Below are 16,855 nucleotides of genomic sequence, written 5' to 3'. Positions count from 1 at the left end.
TCACTTTTGTGCTTTGAAACCACGGTACTTTACAGCAGGTCACTTGGTGCTTCTTTGTTTGGTGTACTTATCCATGGGTCAGGTCAAATGAGGTCAACTGAGGTCAAATGACGTTTTTGCCAATAACTTGGCACATAATGACGCTAGAGCTTAAAAAATGGTATCATTGTGTTCCTGGTGATCAGCCGAATCCAATGATATGCGATATGATGCAATTTGGTTAACTTGAACTTAATTTATTAATTTAAGTTTACTTAAAATTTAAGAAAAACTTTAAGTACACTTAAGCAAGCTAAAAAGTATATCATTCGATGCGCCTTTACGTGCTGAGTTCACTGGTGCTTTTCTTTTTGCTCTATCTTAATTAGATCAAAAGTTATAAGCGAAAAACTTTTGACCTGTTTTTAGCGAAATTTTTACATTTATTCCCCCTAAAACCCCCCTAAATATTGACCTAGAGCAACCAAATTTGCACAGGGGCGAGAACTCCGGGGGGCCCACCTACCTACCAAATTTGGTGTTTCTAGGTGCCATAGGAGCCAATCGCGAGGGGGGGGTCGCATCGACCCCCCCCCCCTGCCAGGCCGTGTTATGAAAAATGCCCTGCCAGGGCGAGGGTTAATGGATTTTAAGAGGCTCGAAAACGCAATTGGTTATAGAGGTCCATAACTGCCTCTGAGTCCCGCATACGCACGCGACCGCCCCTAATAGACCCCGATCCGTCTCCACACCAGCCGCTGGAGGCCCTACACCGATTTCGGAAGGTGCCGCGGTGCTCCAGATTAGGCCATAGGTATATTGATTTGAGTGGGTGATGCAGCCTGATTCCCCAGGGTTCAACGCCAGGTCATTACCGCATCAGACCCCGAAAACTGAAGCTCGTAACTACGAGGGGCGTTCAAAAAGTTTCGGGCCGAACAATGAAGGAGTTGGAATTTTGGCCTGCAAGGCGGTGTGTTAAATGATGTGTTATTGGGATGTCCACTTACGCAAATTAAGTAAGTGGTCATTAATTAAGTCTCTTCTGTGATTGATTCGGGCTTCTATTCGTAGCATAGTTCGCCATTTCGGATAGGATGGGCGACGCCCAGAAGAGAGCAGTGATTCGTTTCATAGTAGTTAGTGCAAAAAAAGCACCAAGCGTTAACCCTCGCCCTGGGCATTTTTCATAACACGGCCTGGCAGGGGGAAGGGGTCGATGCGACCCCCCTCCGCTCGTCAACTTTCCAAAACAGGGGCACACAATTGATGATGTGCGTCCATTCGATAAACATCGAGGAGAGGCTATAGGAAAGCTGACGTAAAGTGTGCACCTGATCCGCGACCACGCACCTGCGTACATGGGCGGGATGACGAACAGTGAAGCGATGAGCTTCGAGTTGTTGTCGCATCCACTTTTTTCTCTCCGAACCTTGCACACTCTGGTTAGTGGTTGCCACCTCTTCCCCAACATAAGAAAATTAGCAGCGGCAACCTCGCTAACAGCAGGGAGACGAAATCAGCCGTCTTGGACGTGCAGGATGGGTCCAAAACCCACTTGGTTATGGAGGCCTTGAGGGCTCTCGCGAAGTGCTGCGCGAAATGTGTTTGTCTTAACGGTGTTTATTTGAATAAATGAACTTTTTGGTCTAATGAGTCGATGCTGCATCTCTCTGCTCCTTCATGGTCGGGCCCGTAGCTTTCTGAACGTCCCTCGTACTGTCATCCTTTTATTTTGGCAAGCAGGTCTTTCTAACTATCGTTGTGTTTCCAGTCCTCGTTAGTTGTCGAACCCTTCAATTGGCGTGGGTCTTCAAAACCGTTCCTGGCCCCGCAGCCGTCTTTTTTAGTCGGCTTGGGCCCTCAAAGCTGTTCCTGTCCCCTTTCAGCACAGCCGTCCTTTTAAGTCGATGTGGGCCTCTTTCAGAATGGCGTGGATTCCTCCGACACTATTGCCTATATAACTGCACGTTTTGTGCATGACGTCCGGTGTGGACCCAGATTTCCAAAGTTTTTTTTTGTGTTTTTTTTTTTTTTAGATTTCGGTTAGTCTTGTCAATGACCAGGGCGAAAAATAAGTGGCCGAAATCAGATGAGAAAGGCAGATTTGGGGGTACCCTACCTTGTAAGCCCCGTCATATATGGCCAGCCGCCGCCTTTGGGCACTACCAATCATTTTCGGAAAACGACACCCCTGGTGGTTATTGTTGTATGTGGGTGTGGTGGGTGTTTCTCGATGATTGTTGTGAATGGCAAGAGTCTTTTTATTTCTCAGTTCGTATTTCCGAGCCGTATGTTAATTTTTACCAGCTAAAATTCAAAGGTAACCCATGGAGCATCCGTCAAATTGCGCTGCAAATGTCGCGGTTGCGTCATATATATCTGAGGGCTGTTCACGGGCTCCTGTGTGCGGTTGGACCGTACACAGCCTCCAAGTTCCGCCCACTGTGTCCCTATGTCAGCCTTCCGTCACCGTTCATGGCCGGTCGGGACCTCGAAGATGGGAAGATGGGAAGTTCTGACGTGACGTCAGAACCGCCTACCCATTTCCTACCCCCACGCCTGCCGCCCACAACGCACACACCGCACTCAGCAGTTTGCGGTGCCCGTGAACACCCCTCTGGTACCTAATACCTATGCTAGCTCAGTTGTTTTGCTTTTTAGTTTTTACATAAAAATATAAGCACACCTAGAGCACGGTATTAGTATATAAAAACCATTCTTTTTTGCTTTACTTCTTACTTCAGGTACCTTACCAGTACAGGAATTTTGATGGCCACCATGGCCATTGGCCTCAGGCCTGTAGGGTCCCTATGGCATCGAGCTCCTGAACTGAGGACTCTGGTGGGAGCTAATCTAGGAATTAGGATAGAGTATCTAATTCGGTTTCAATAATTGTCCAGTCTGGTCTTGAATTGGTTGAGAGTGGATACCAGGATCACACAAGGAACCAAATCAGAACCAAACTGAACAAACCAGAATGGAACAAATCACCTCTCATGAACTAACCAATTGCTGTCTTGCCCCCGATCTTCAGCCCTCCAGGATGGACTTTCAGAAGTTCTGCCTCAAGTGGGAATCCACTGGGTTCCAGGGCGGCGTCACCTCCGTGTTTGACCAGCTCCACTCTGGAGGGGAGCTGCTGGACGTCACGCTCTGCTGTGAGGGACAGCATGTTCGGGCCCACAGGGGGATGCTGTCCGCCTGCAGTCCGTACCTCAGGGAACTGCTGAAGGTGGGTGATGGGGAATGTACCTACTAGAGTTCTGGAGAGTCATATGGGGCTGATGACACTGACAATTGACTTAAAACTTTGGATGCAATGATTATTGTTATTCGAATATGATAGCAGTGGCATTTAGTTATAATACTGACAAAAAACCTAAAAGGCTTTGAAGTTTGAACTTTGAAGTGTAACAGTAGTTTACTTGGCACTCGTGCCCCTAACCCCCAACAAACAAACAAATGTAATTGTAGTTTTGCTTTAAAGAGTAAAAGACATGCTTTAAATCTAGCAGAGGAATGCATTTTCTTCACAGGCATCCTGAATAACTTAAATAGCATTTGGGACGTCAAAATAACAAATATTACACTTGTTTAGTAGAACGAGACCCGAACGTTCCTTCCGTGGGCGGGCAGGCGGGCCGAGAGTGCCGGGTCTGCGAGTCAATAAGGGTCATTTCACGCTTCTCTGTGTGGCTGACTATGTTCTTGCAGGTAGTGGTCTTGTACCTGCAGCTCAGTGCTCACCCATAATGATACTCTATCAAGTAGTACCTATAGCCGTAAAAACACTGACGCTCATTCCCCTTCCCTCCCAGGCTCGGCGGCTAATGCTCCGGGCTCCTTACCGATGACGGAGGAGGGTCCTTCTCTCCGCCTCTGAGGGAGCTCACTGAACTACCCTCTCGCCCCGCGCCATCTGCGCCGTCCTCACCGCCGGCCGATCCGACCAACGAGAACGACACAGACGCCCTCCGGCACTGCTGGCAGAGGAAACTGAAGGAGAGCGTCGCTGCCAAACTACCCGGTGAGTGCGGGTTCGAATCCCGAGCGGGGTGAAATTTTTAAGTGTAATTTTAGGTTAGGTATTTAGACTCACCGCGATCGTCTAGAGTGACCAGATGGTTAGTCAGGTAGAAAAAACAGTTATCTTTGTAATTCACTGAAGAGCTGTTAGCTACATCATAGTTCTTGCTTTGAGTAGATTTGTTTTGTGTCGGTGCGCTAAAATTTGCCCACCGTGATTGAAATCAAGAGACTCTTCTTGACTGTTCTAATATTCACCCATGGTGGTAATTTAAAGGCTTTTTCATTATGTTTTTGTGTTCATTATGTTGTTAATGTGTCAGATCGACTGAATCATTTTGATTTACGTGCGATCGGCGAGAGATACTTATTAGAAGAAGTTTTGCTACGGGCGTTTGCGTCTGCCCTTAGTCTGGCGCCTGGCGCCGCGCATGTCGCCTCCCAGATGGGCGCGCCTGGCGCCACCCCTGCCGCGTGACCCGGGACGGAGTCAGCGGCTGGCTCCCGCGGACGGGCGGCGGCCCGGGAGGAACATGCAAACGGCTGAGGCGAGTACAAGCGTAATATACTCCCGCAATATTATCTTATATCTACATAATTTTGTTTGTCTTATATGGTGGTTTCCATTCGCCCCGCGTTTACCTGACTGACGCTGCCATCTATTCTCCGACAGAGGGCACCTACCTGCACCAGCCGCCGTCCCGGTACATTTTCCCCGGAGCGGAGGTGCTGGTCGATCCTGACGACTCGGACAGCGACAGAGACTCCCTGAACTCGGACCGCGGCAGTGACGATGAGGTGAGTCAGTGCGAGGGCGTTGGCTCGATTCCAGCCACGGGATATTGTATTCTGCGTTTTTTTATACTACATGCGTTTTATTAAAGTTGCACGAATGAACGTTGTTATTGCTTTTATTGATATCGAATTTCGACCTTAAGTGGCTGAGCTGCTCCAAAATTGCTTTCTTTCGGCACATTTTGTCGCAACTCAGCAATAGCTTCGCATCTTGTAATATTACAGGTTTCCTATAAATCTTTCATTTATACTCATCAAGGCACATCATAGGTAATCAATAATCATCCTAGGGCGTAGGTATCACCACACATCATCTCGGAGTACATCAGGGCACTAACACCGCGCCCCTTCTCTTTCTCCAGTCTCCGACCGCGGAGGGCGACCATCTGAACAACTCCACGGATACTCCAGAGACGGCAGTTACTCCTACACACACCGACTCCTGTCCTCCGACGCCTCCTGGACGGACTACAACCTCTGGAGCATCATCAGGAGCACCGGGAACGTCTTCTGCACCACCTGCTGAGGAGCAACCCTCATCTACACCGGCGGTGAACCCTTCCTCGACGTCGGATATCGAGATGGAGCCAGAAACGGTGGGTTCGCCGGGCTCAGCCCTGAAAAGGCCGATCAGTGAAACACTAGGTGGAGAGCAGGAGAGTGGTGTGAAGAGAGCGACGTTCGGTGGTAGGGGTGAGCCTGGCGTGTCTCCCGCCCCCGCCAAAACCGCCCCCGCCGCCGCTGGAGACAATGGTGGCGCGCAGTGTGCGTCGGAAAATACCACCGGCGCAACTGAGGCGATCAGCTAATCTACCGCTTCGGGATTCGGTAGAACACACCGAAGTTGGGGTCAGTTTAGTGAGTTTTCACGTGAATACCTACATTGGATGGTGACCATATAAAGATCTATTTTCATACAGTGTCTATCAGTGTGCGTTAACTAGCGTTGCGTCCTATGACTTGTGCAGTTAGACGGAGTTTTGAGCGAGGAAGTGGAAATCATGAATCCGACCGATTCGGTTAGAAATCAATCATGTCAACTGTTGTGGAGCTGTGAGGCAATGGTGAGCTAATTTAGGGCTACGAGCTCCATGGAGCTATGAGCCAGTGGTTAGGTTCATTGAGATTTCAGCCAGTGGTGAGCTAATTTGGAGCTCGGAGTTTGGGATCAGCTAATTGGAGATCTGTTGACCAGGAATGATCTAATATGAGCTATATGAACCAGTGGTGAGCTATCCTGGAGCCCTGAGCCAGCTGTGAGCTGATTAAGCCCCTTTGTCGGCACGAAGTCGAACACGCACCCACCAGATAACCAATTTTATTCGTGACATCATGAAACACCGGAACTGAAGTTTCTTTTTTTCAGTACTTCTCCTCACTCCTCAGTTTAATCATGTGTTTCAGAATAAAAAGAACCATTTCATCTATCGATTTTGGTGATCGCTTTTATTTTTCCACTCATAACTGTTCATTTTTCATACATTTATAATATTTTACATATCGCCATTGGAAGCGAAATGACCACACTATTGATCTACCCTGAGAACCCAACAAACAAACAATAATATCTTATACACTCAGAGAACTCTTTCTGCGTCATTGGACTGGCGTATGACACAATAGTATGGAAGGGAGCACTGTTTGGTGCTTGGGGTAATACCGGAAATAACTTAAACTAGATGAAAGCTACTTTTCTGTGCCAGGCTGTATGATGGCACCAGGGCCTCTTTTTCCATCATTTGGTACGAGCGATCCCTCGTCATTGTCCGCTCTGAGAGGACTGACTGAGTCTGTCTCTTGGGGTGGCTCGTACGTTGACTTGTCTTGACCCCGACCGTCCGTCATTGTACTTGCGGTTCGTCGGATTTACATATTTAGTGTTGGACGGTGGGCTGAAGTCCTCGTCATGTCATCTGACACACGAGTCTCCAGACGTGGTGGTGATATTCCAACTAGAACCTTCAATGTTGGCACTCTTGTAGAGAATTTGTGGTCCTTTGGAGGGTTGGGTTACTTGGCCGATTAATTTTGATTTCAGTACAGTCCAAGTGAATGGCGGACCAGCGGAACAAACCGTACGCTCCTGGGTACCCCGAACATACGGGGTGTCATCCCGTGCCGCCGCTGGTGGAAAGTCAACCTCCAGGTGACAGCCGTCGAGCTGGTCCTCTGCCGGCCACCACCCGCGCACAAGGATACAAGGCACGTGGTCAGTACCACCGTCTGTAACATCACGAGATGACTTTACGTTGACCGACGGTCCGGCGGTGCTGATTTCTCCGTCTATTATAACCCGACAAAATTCCAGCATGAGATTGCGCATTGTGTGGGCTGGTAGTGCCTCCAGTGAGGTGCAGTGCTTCTAGTGTTTCTAGTGAGAATGGGCACTATTTGAGGTGGGTGCCCATGCTGTCTGTTCCCGAGGTTCCGACATGGTGACACTTTGCGTGAACCACAGGCCAAACGGTTGCACCTTCTCGGTCTCGCTCCCACTCATGACACCCCATCGCCTCAGGCGGTCACGTGATGGCACACAGCGCAGTGGCGGCGCCAGGTACGCCGCAGCGGGGCGCTGGGTCAACGCGCAAGGGCGGCACCAGGCAAACTACCTCGGCGCCAGTGATGTTTCCCGGGAACCCTATTCCGGATAGGATGATATTGGATCTTATATTCGGTCATTGGATCGCAACAGGTGTTTGCCAAGGCTGCGCTTTCGCTGATAAATGAACTCCAAGGTTGAGCAATGAGCATGAATACGAAAAATGTTAATGTATTCATAATAACAAATATCACAACACAACTGTGTTTACGCTATGTACCAAATCTTCTACCCTTACGAAGAGATACCAAAGGGAAGGGATACGAAGGGATGCCCATGCAGGGATAGCCGAAAGGCCGCAGGGACTGGTTGTATCTGGAAGGGGGCGAGTACCATGGTGCCATGGTATACCATGGTACCATGTACCATACCATGATACCATGTACCATACCATGTGGCATGTACCATGTTATATGTTAGCCGTTTCTTCTCCTCTCGGCCTTTACTCATCAACACCAGTTCTTCTCCGGGCATATATTTGCCACACCCAACTCATCACAGTACCGAATCAACACCCGAAACACAACGAACTCCTCAGCGTCGACCGCCACGTATCAGCTGGTCAGCTGACCCCTGACCTTGAACTGACCCAGAAACTCAGACGGTACGAAACTGTATCGTCGACTTTGGTACGGTTGTACCCAGACGGCCTACCTAATCGTCCTAACACTTGGTACGCCGTACGATTGTACCCAAGGACATCTATTGTACCAAAAGCTCTAAACCGCTGCCGATACAAAAGTCTGTTCGCTTCCAAATTACCACTTAGGCGGAAACGCATCGCAACCTTACATATACCACTCGTCGGGACGGTCACGTTCCCGATCTGGCATGACCAGCTGTGGGCCGTGCGCTCCCTGCTCTTCCGACGGCAGTGGCCGGACCAAGTTCACGTATATAAATGAACATATGCTGAGCCGCGGCGCCCTTTTGTCCGCACAGCAGCTATTTGTAGCAGCGTATCTGTTCCTGTCTTGACGAACGCTGCCACAAAGGGGAAAAGCCGCCAAGTTGCAGAAAAACAACTCTGACTTATGTGCATTGACGAATCTGTTTGGGATTGGTCTTGCTCCCAATGCACTTCAATGTATCTACAATATCCAAAACCTTGTTTCATGCAGCACTAGCTTCACCATTATCCTCTAATATTTTATATAATACAACATACATAAACAGCTAACCATTGTCAAATCCCGCTGGGTTGGCCGACTTGTGGGGGCTGGTTGGGTTTCAGTCCGACTTGTCAAAGACAGCAGAGTCTTGTCTAAGGCACGGACAGCAGAGTCGAAGCAGGGCCAGCGGACGGCAGGCGGATAATACCAATATTTATTGTTTTGCTCTTCTAGAGCAAGCTGATATTTCTTAGAGTTTGTGTACATGTTCCTGCATTTGAAAAAAGTTAGTGCAGTGAAACTCTGACGGTCAGAATCAGAATCAGAATATATTTAAAGCTCATCCAGACAATCACTGGTTTTTCATGTGCTCGCGTTAACAATATGGGCAAAAGACACTTAACCGGTAAAAGACACGATATGGGTAAAAGACACTTAAAACATGTAAAACAAAAGTGCAAGTGCTAAGATCACAATAAAAGCTCCTGTGCGTACATATATGTGCGTTCACCGCCGCGCCGTGCTCAAGTATTTCTTGACGGTCCCTCTGAACGCCAATAAGCGGGTCTCCCTAATGTCGCGCGGCATGGCACTGAACGCGCTGGCGGCTCGATAGCCAAACCTTCGCTTGCCAGACTCGGTTTTGACACGTGGCAAAACAAGAAGGTCATCCACGGTATATTGCATAAGTCATTCGACTGTGTCAGGGGCCTTATAACCAATTGTAACCTCTGCGCTCGTGATAGTAAAAATAAAACCTGGATTCTCGCGTTGTGTTGTTATAAAAGAAGACGTTCCTTTCGGCTTTTATTGACTTTAGCCAAAAGAGGTTAGTCAAAGTGTGGCCGCAAGTGACAAGGCCCAACAGTCGAATGTCCGGGGGCTCTGCCCGCTCCGGCCCGGCCACGGCTCGGCCGGCACACAATGTTACACGTCACACATGTACGTCATATCCCGGGGCCAATCAGGAAAGGATTGGCATATTAGGAAGTAAAGCTGGGCGATCGACAAGGAGGCTAATTGATAGGACAGGGGGGTTGATTTAGCTTCGTTACACCAATGAGAAGCATGCACTGCTGTTTTACTGTTGTCAGGTCAGCAGCATCTTCAGGTCAGGTCAGCAGCATCTTCATCAAAACGGTCTCATGACTCATGGCTCGCGTTTATTCAAAGCGGCGAGCAACACAACTGAGATATCTCGATACAAAATGGAAATGTCCCAGTCCGCCTCGGGGTGCCCCACGGGCTACGTCTCGGGCGGCGACTGCCCCTTCTCTGCTGAGGATGCCGGTTGTGTCGTTTTTGCCGCCACAAACGAAACAAATACCACTTCAAGAAGACTTACTGTTGACGGAAGCTTTCGACTTTGTGCCGTCTCGGCAGGGTTGGCGTCATAGTTTTGAATACTTTCGCATCGAAATACCTGAACTGTCGAGGACTTCAGATACAGCGCTTACGGACGGTGATGGAGACGAATCATCGGACGTACAGGGTGTCTCAAAAGTTCGTTCACACATTTCCCATGCCAATAAAGCATATAAGAACCGGCCAAAAGTATAAGGTTTTGGTGTCTGTGTGTACACTAGACAAATATGCATGTTTTGACAACTGATTAAGAAGGTTGGAAACCAACCCATTTGCTGTATCTCCAAAAATATTTTCCCATACCGATTTTTGTTGCTCCGTCAGCTGCCGGAGGCTGATAAAAGGTTACCAGCTTTCAAGCTCTTGCAGGGGAATCCCCTGCAGTTTCTGCGTCGGATTTAGTTTTGACTAGCTCCCCGGCAACATCTGATTTTCCCTGAAAGCCGACAGCTTGCATCGACACCATTCTTGAGTATTTTGTAGGCATTCTCTGGCGCTAACTCCTTCATGAATGACTGGCGCCGACATCCCAAGCGCCATTTTCCTTTTCAAAACGACCCCAGTCCTGAACAAACGGAAAGTACCAGGAGTAAATTTTTCGCATCATATGGTAGCAGAATGTGTCGGACGTCTGTTTCTCAGACACATTGTGCAAATTTTGCAAATTCCAAGCGCTCGTCATTCCCCATGCCAAGACCTTCGCTCGGTTGCGGAGTGTTTTCCTCGGGAGATGTTCTGCTTTGTAAACGGCCCAAACCTGTCCATCGTGTGGTTTTATCGGGATTTTGTGTTTAAAAGAAAATTATTCGCTGCAGATCTGCCTCTTGAAACTTCGCTAGATAAAATTTTACAATAACTGATACTTTTGGAGGGTCAGGTGTCCTTGGCATTGACGATTTTTGTGTTATTGTCCCCAAAAATTAGCGTTATAGATATTATAAACAATTTTAAATTATAATTTGTCTTTATTTTACGATGACCTGCACTTTTTGAAAATGGGTAACCTCTGTCTGTGACCTTCTTGCCAGTTTTCAATAGTTATGACCGCATTTTCAGCTGCTTTCCGGAACACGAGTCTGCTGTTGTGCGAGGGTCGTTCAAAACGCCGTTAGTCTCGCATGGTTTCGTCCTTCAAAAATTTTAGCCACCGTTTTTATGAGATGATCATCATGTTGCACTCATCCTCGCCGACACTTAGCCATGTGTCATTTCCGACTTAACCATTCCCATTACTCCTGAAACAGAGAGTTTCACAACATACCCGACTTTGCAACCTACATTTTCGTGCCTGACCCATGGTCAGAGGTGAACCCTTTTTGTGAGCTCATGAAGGGTCGAATGCACTTGAAAACAATGAGGCTGCTTGAGGAAGGTTGTCACCAATGCCCATGCAAAATTTCGACTGTTAATTTCTTGTTGATTCAGAATTATTGACAAAAAAGCATGGCTGGTACCTGTGAACGAACTTTTGAGACACCCTGTAGGAAGGGTTATCCCGCAGTGCGCTGCCTCGTCTAGAAGTCTCCTCTTAACCCGTCTTTTATGCCGCTCCCTGTAAGCGAGCCTTTACGGCACGCTTTGAAGAAGGTCCATCGGCCAGAGCTGCGGCGGGGCGCCCCGGTGCGGAATTTTCGCTTTCGAATCCGCTCAAACTAATGTCCACAAATGAGTTTGCTATAGACTAAAAAAGTAGCCAGTAAAGTTATGGCACGAGAGTGGACCAGTTGGGTTCACTTGGATCAACAGGGCTCATTAGTCCTCTTTACCTGCACATCAAGTACATCAAGTACATCAAAATGGCGTTGGGTAAACAAATGACACAAAATGACGCACGCGAGACATGAGTGTGTTCAGCGTGAGGTACCGATAACCTAGTGTGAACGCAAGATAAACAAAGGACACAAAGTGGCGGACGTGTAACATGAGGTGGTGTTCGGCTATTTATATTGGCCAGGACGAACTAACCGGGTTGTTATATTTTAAGTTCCAAAACGAAGTAAAAAAAGCAAAAACGAAACAACGAATTATGCAGTGGAGAGACGAAAAGACGAGAAGAATAATCCAAGTTTGCCAAGTATGCCCTGCCTAATCTAAAAGTTCTAAGTACCGAACAGAACGGCCTCTGTTTGTCGGAGGCCGGGACGTGGTGCACGGTGGCATGGTCCTCGGCGCATCCACCGTTCTTCAGTAGTTGGTCAATGCCACCACTGTTTCTGGGAGGTCGGGCTGGGTTGCTTGGACCGCGGCGCTTCCACCGTTCTTCAGTAGTTGGTCAATGCCACCACTGTTTCTGGGAGGTCGGGCTGGGTTGCTTGGTCCGCGGCACGTCCACCGTTCTTCAATAGTTGGTCAATACCACCACTGTTTCTGGGAGGTCGGGCTGGGTTGCATGGCCCGCGGCGCTTCCACCGTTCTTCAGTAGTTGGTCAATGCCACCACTGTTTCTGGGAGGTCGGGCTGGGTTGCATGGCCCGCGGCGCTTCCACCGTTCTTCAGTAGCTGGTCAATGCCACCTCTGTTTGTCGGAGGCCGGGACGTGGTGCCCAGTCAGTGGCGGCGGAAGGTAATTTTGGATGGGGGTGCAAAGTTTTCTCAAGGGGCCCCTCTGGAAGTTTTGGGCCCCCCTTCGTTTTTTTTAGTGATTATTATTGATTTATGAAAAACGAAGATTTTGGAAAACTATCCCCATACACACAAGTTCTGTAAAAGGTTTGAAATTGCAGTGTACCTACCTATCTCAAATAATGAAAGCACAAAGAAGCAAATGCAGCTAGTTTTTTATCGGCTATCATTTTAGTCTAGCCACCACCCGCCGCAGCGTCTCAAACCACTTTTCTGGATCCACAGTGGACCATTGAGGGCCCTACGAGACCGTTCCAAGAAGACCATGTTTAGAAGCCCCTTGGAAACCGACCACATAGAGACTCCTCCAGAGACCTACATGACTTCCCAGACTGAATGAGCCCTCCGGTCAGGGTCGGTCCCTTGAAAGTTGCTGAAAGGTTCCAGAAAGCAGCATAGGCTCGAAAGTCTTTTGAGGGCTCTCAAAAACCGGCATCGGACCCCCAAAAAGCCTGCATGGAGGCCCTCAAAAGCCGGTATGGAGGCCACATGAGTCGATGTTTAGCCTAAAGAGCCGGTATGGAGGACTGAATAGAGGAAAGGGGTCTCAGTGGGGCCTTCAGGGGCAAGCGTTTGAGTCCCAAAAGTATGTGTGGGGTCTTAGAGGCAGGTAGACCCCTCGGGTACCCACGGGGTCCCAGGACTAGCTCGCGTGTGAGCCCAAATAGGTATTCGGCTGGCGGCTACTAGCACCAGCATGGGGATTCTTAGAATCCGCTTAGACCCACATTTCATGGGTCATGAGTCCCAAGAGTCGATGTAGGGGGCAGGGGCCATAAAAGCCGGTGTAGGGCCCATGGCCCCATAAGTTCCGACATTGAGACTCTCAGAGGCCGGCGACGGGGCACCAAGAGCAGATAAAGTGACTCAACAAGCCGACATGGGGCCTGAGAATCCTGAGGGGGGGGGGGGCCTGAGAACCCTTAGGGGTTGAGGGCCTGAGAAAGGGCTCTCAACCCCTCAGGGACCGTCCTGGGGTCCTCAGAAGTTGTGAGGGGCGAGGGCCCTTAGAAGCTTTCGAGAGGATCATCAGAGGTCGTCATGAGGGTCCTTGGCCATAGTGAGGGTCTTCATGGGCCCTCAGATACCTTTGCATGGCTCTCAGAGGCCTTATTAAGACCGCTAGAGGCAATCGTTAGGGCCCTCAATAGACCGTTGCAATAGACCGTTGGCCCTCAGATGCCAGCATAGCCCCTGCGGCCTGCAGCCTGGTTGTGTTGGGGCCCTCAGAGGCCGTCGCTGGGCCGTCTGAAGCCAAATGGGCCCTCAGAATTGTGTGGGTCTAGGGCCGTCACAAGGGCCCTCAGCGACCGTCGTAGAGGCCCTCAGAGGCCAGCGGGGCCCCTGGAGTCCTGTGGGACCCTCAGCGGTTGTCATGTGGGCCCTTAGTGGTCGTTATAGGGCCCCAGGGGACAGGGGACGTCGTGAGAGCCCTCAGAGATCATCGTAAGGGCCCTCAGAGGCCAGCGTGGCCCCTGGAGTCCCCTTGGGGCCCTGGAGTCTGAAGGACCCTCAGCGGTCGTCATGAGGGCCCTTAGTGGCCGTTGTAGGGCCCCAGGGGACAGAGGTCGTGGGAGGGGAGCCCTCAGAGATCGTCATAAAGGGGCCCTCTGAGGCCGTCGTGGGGCCCTCAGATGCCGCATGGAGCACCAAACGCGGCTCGGGACACTTCTAGCGGGTGTGGGGGCCCCAAAGACTAGCATGGGGCGCTCCTGACCATAATTGGACATCCCGGATGACTCCACATCAGTGTTCGTTTCCCGATCACTGGTTTTCAGGAGAAAATGTATTGGATGGTGCGACGGGCCCCTTGTACGGATTTTGGGGGTGCAAAAAGATATGTTTGCACCCCCATGTTTTTCGATGGGGGTGCAGCTGCACCCCCTGCACCCCCTATTCCGCCGCCACTGTGCCCAGTGGCTGTTCGGCACCCTCTTGTCCCTCGGCGGTGCGTCACCAGCGGTCACCATGGCAACCATCTCCGGCCCGTGTCACGGGGTGGTTGAATAATCTGGTAACAAATTGGTGCATTTTTCGTTCTGTCAGAAGGCTGATAAGCTTTTCTAGCAACGTTTTTAGTCTTATGCTACGATTCTGCAATGAACATATTATACATATACGCACAAAAACAAGAATCAAAATTTTTAGTGGCCGCTTGGGAGTTGTCGGGACGTACCTGTTTGTGGTTGACCGGCCGCTGGAGAGGGGTGCACACACACTGCACTACCAGTCGTCTGAGTCGCGGTTTAGCGAGCTGGGAAGTTGCACGTGGAGTTGTCCGGCGGCGTTCGCGCAAGCGGCGGGCGCGTGGTTGTCAGAGTTGGCGGATGACAGCGGTGTCAAACCACGTAGGGGTGACAGCTCCTGGCTCCAGGCTCTGCGACTTGGTCCGCGGTACGGGCCCGGAGCAGCGTCTGCGCTGCGGCAGCTGGCGCTTGCGAAGCAGGAGGTGCTTCAGCTGGGTGATTTTGAAGTGGTCCGGGTTGGCGCCTTCAAGGCGGCAGCAGCGCTCCAGGCACAGCGGGCAGCTGCACGAATGGATCCTGTTTGTAGAGACGGTGCACAGATTCTTGCCACAGCGATGGCAAAATCCGCACTCTGGGCGGAAATTGCGCTGACTGTTGTCCTTGCAATCACACGGGTCGCGGCTGATAGGCGTGTTGATTCTGGTCTGGACGAAAGTTTTATGATATCCGCAGAGGCGCGGCAGCACGTCTTGAAGATTAGCCCTGAGTGTGGAGACTGGTTCCAGAAGGCGCCAGCAGATGCAGTTTACAGTATATGACTTCGGGTCGATGGGTACGTCGAGGTGGATACGGAAGCCGGCCAGTGATCCGTGGATTGGCATACCAACCACTGGCTGATTGTAGTTTTCCGTCGGCTGAGAGTTGCACGAATAAGCAGATGGAAGAGAAGACGGCTTCTACGGCAGCAGGCTCGATCCCGGTCAGCGGCACCAGTGAAGCACGCCGTTGTTCTCGGGCCCAGGGCTGGGGCACGGCGGGTAGGTGTTGGTCCTTGCTAGATGCTGGTTTCTCGGCACAGATGTATTCACTGATCACACGATTCAGACTAGGTGGAACACGTCCGGTCTCGGTGACGGCCGAGGGTCTTCTGAGCTCACCCCCTCTCGGTTGGGTAGAGCTCGACTCCCTTCGACCCAATTCCTACTGCAGGGCGGTGGCCCCTTACTCTGCGTGGCGGCTTACTGGCTTAGGACTTTTTAAACAAGAATCGAACGCTTGTGATTGGTCGTCCGTACGTCACAGTTTCTCGAACGTACTGGAGAGTTCTAGAGGTGAGGTGTCACGTGGGTAGCTAGTGTCACGCGCTGGTCTCGTGGCTGAAGGTGTTCGTTACGGTCCAATGCGGACATGAGGACAGGTGGCGCCGCCGCCGCTCCTAGCGGCAGGAATCTCAACTACCCTGTTTACCATTGGCCGGCCGTTACCGGCCGTCGGGGCGCCGATCTCGGAGAAGAGTTCCGACTTTGTGGCGTAATTGAAGGCTGACGTGTACCTTGATATGATCAGCGAGAGTATTTTCGGAATCAGAAATTAATTCTCTATCATATGATGCTACTTTCATTGTGATCAGGTTGAAAACCTAATCGCCTTTCTCACTTAAGCAGAAAACGCCGGCCGTCGGGGCGCCGATCTCGGAGAAGAGTTCCGACTTTGCGGCGTAATTGAAGGCTGACGTGTACCTTGATATGATCAGCGAGAGTATTTTCGGAATCAGAAATTAATTCTCTATCATATGATGCTACTTTCATTGTAATCAGGTCGAAAACCTAATCGCCTTTCAACTTAAGCAGAAAACGCCGGCCGTCGGGGCGCCGATCTCGGAGAAGAATTCCGACTTTGCGCCGTAATTGAAGGCTGACGTGTACCTTGATATGATCAGCGAGAGTATTTTCTGAATCAGAAATTAATTCTCTATCATATGCTGCTACTTTCATTGTGATCAGGTCGAAAACCTAATCGCCTTTCTCACTTAAGCAGAAAACGCCGGCAGTCGGGGCGCCGATCTCGGAGAAGAGTTCCGACTTTGCGGCGTAATTAAAGGCTGATGTATAACTTGAGATGATCAGCGAGAGTATTTTCTGAATCAGAAATTAATTCACTATCCTATGATGCTTCTTTCATTCTGATCAGGTCGAAAAACTAATCGCCTTTCTCACTTAAGCAGCAAACGACGGCCGTCCGGGCGCCGATCTTAAAGAAAAATTTCGAAAACATTTCTAAGAAACACTTCCTCTATGGGGCAACATGGGTAGTTGATGAAGATTAAGGACAGAATGTCAAAGAAATCGAGTTGAAAACATTGAAGCGAATGTATAAAACGAGTCACA

General features: G+C 50.0%; 1 protein-coding gene across 1 annotated transcript; it reads left to right on the top strand.

Annotated features, from left to right (window-relative positions):
- The first annotated feature begins 3,025 nt into the window (after positions 1-3,025).
- Positions 3,026-7,330, top strand: LOC122383786 (broad-complex core protein isoforms 1/2/3/4/5-like). The gene is made up of 5 exons (XM_043370543.1): positions 3,026-3,214; positions 3,973-4,009; positions 4,682-4,806; positions 5,166-5,399; positions 7,319-7,330. Exons 1-5 carry the CDS (start codon positions 3,026-3,028, stop codon positions 7,328-7,330), a joined length of 597 nt encoding a protein of 198 aa, XP_043226478.1.
- Positions 7,331-16,855: the final 9,525 nt, after the last annotated feature.

Source organism: Amphibalanus amphitrite, unplaced genomic scaffold (genome assembly GCF_019059575.1).
Source record: "Amphibalanus amphitrite isolate SeventyFive unplaced genomic scaffold, NRLGWU_Aamphi_draft 000173F_arrow, whole genome shotgun sequence".
In the NCBI taxonomy this organism is placed as follows: Eukaryota; Metazoa; Arthropoda; class Thecostraca; order Balanomorpha; family Balanidae; genus Amphibalanus; species Amphibalanus amphitrite.
This window is presented reverse-complemented; position numbering and strand designations above follow the sequence as displayed.

What these genes read in the sequence shown, in the direction of transcription:
- LOC122383786 (XM_043370543.1), top strand. Translation starts at nt 3,026, where the DNA reads ATGGACTTTCAGAAGTTCTGCCTCAAGTGGGAATCCACTGGGTTCCAG. An exon ending in ACCTCAGGGAACTGCTGAAG is followed by an intron (nt 3,215 to 3,972) that starts GTGGGTGATGGG and finishes CACTGCTGGCAG; the next exon opens with AGGAAACTGAAGGAGAGCGT. An exon ending in CGTCGCTGCCAAACTACCCG is followed by an intron (nt 4,010 to 4,681) that starts GTGAGTGCGGGT and finishes ATTCTCCGACAG; the next exon opens with AGGGCACCTACCTGCACCAG.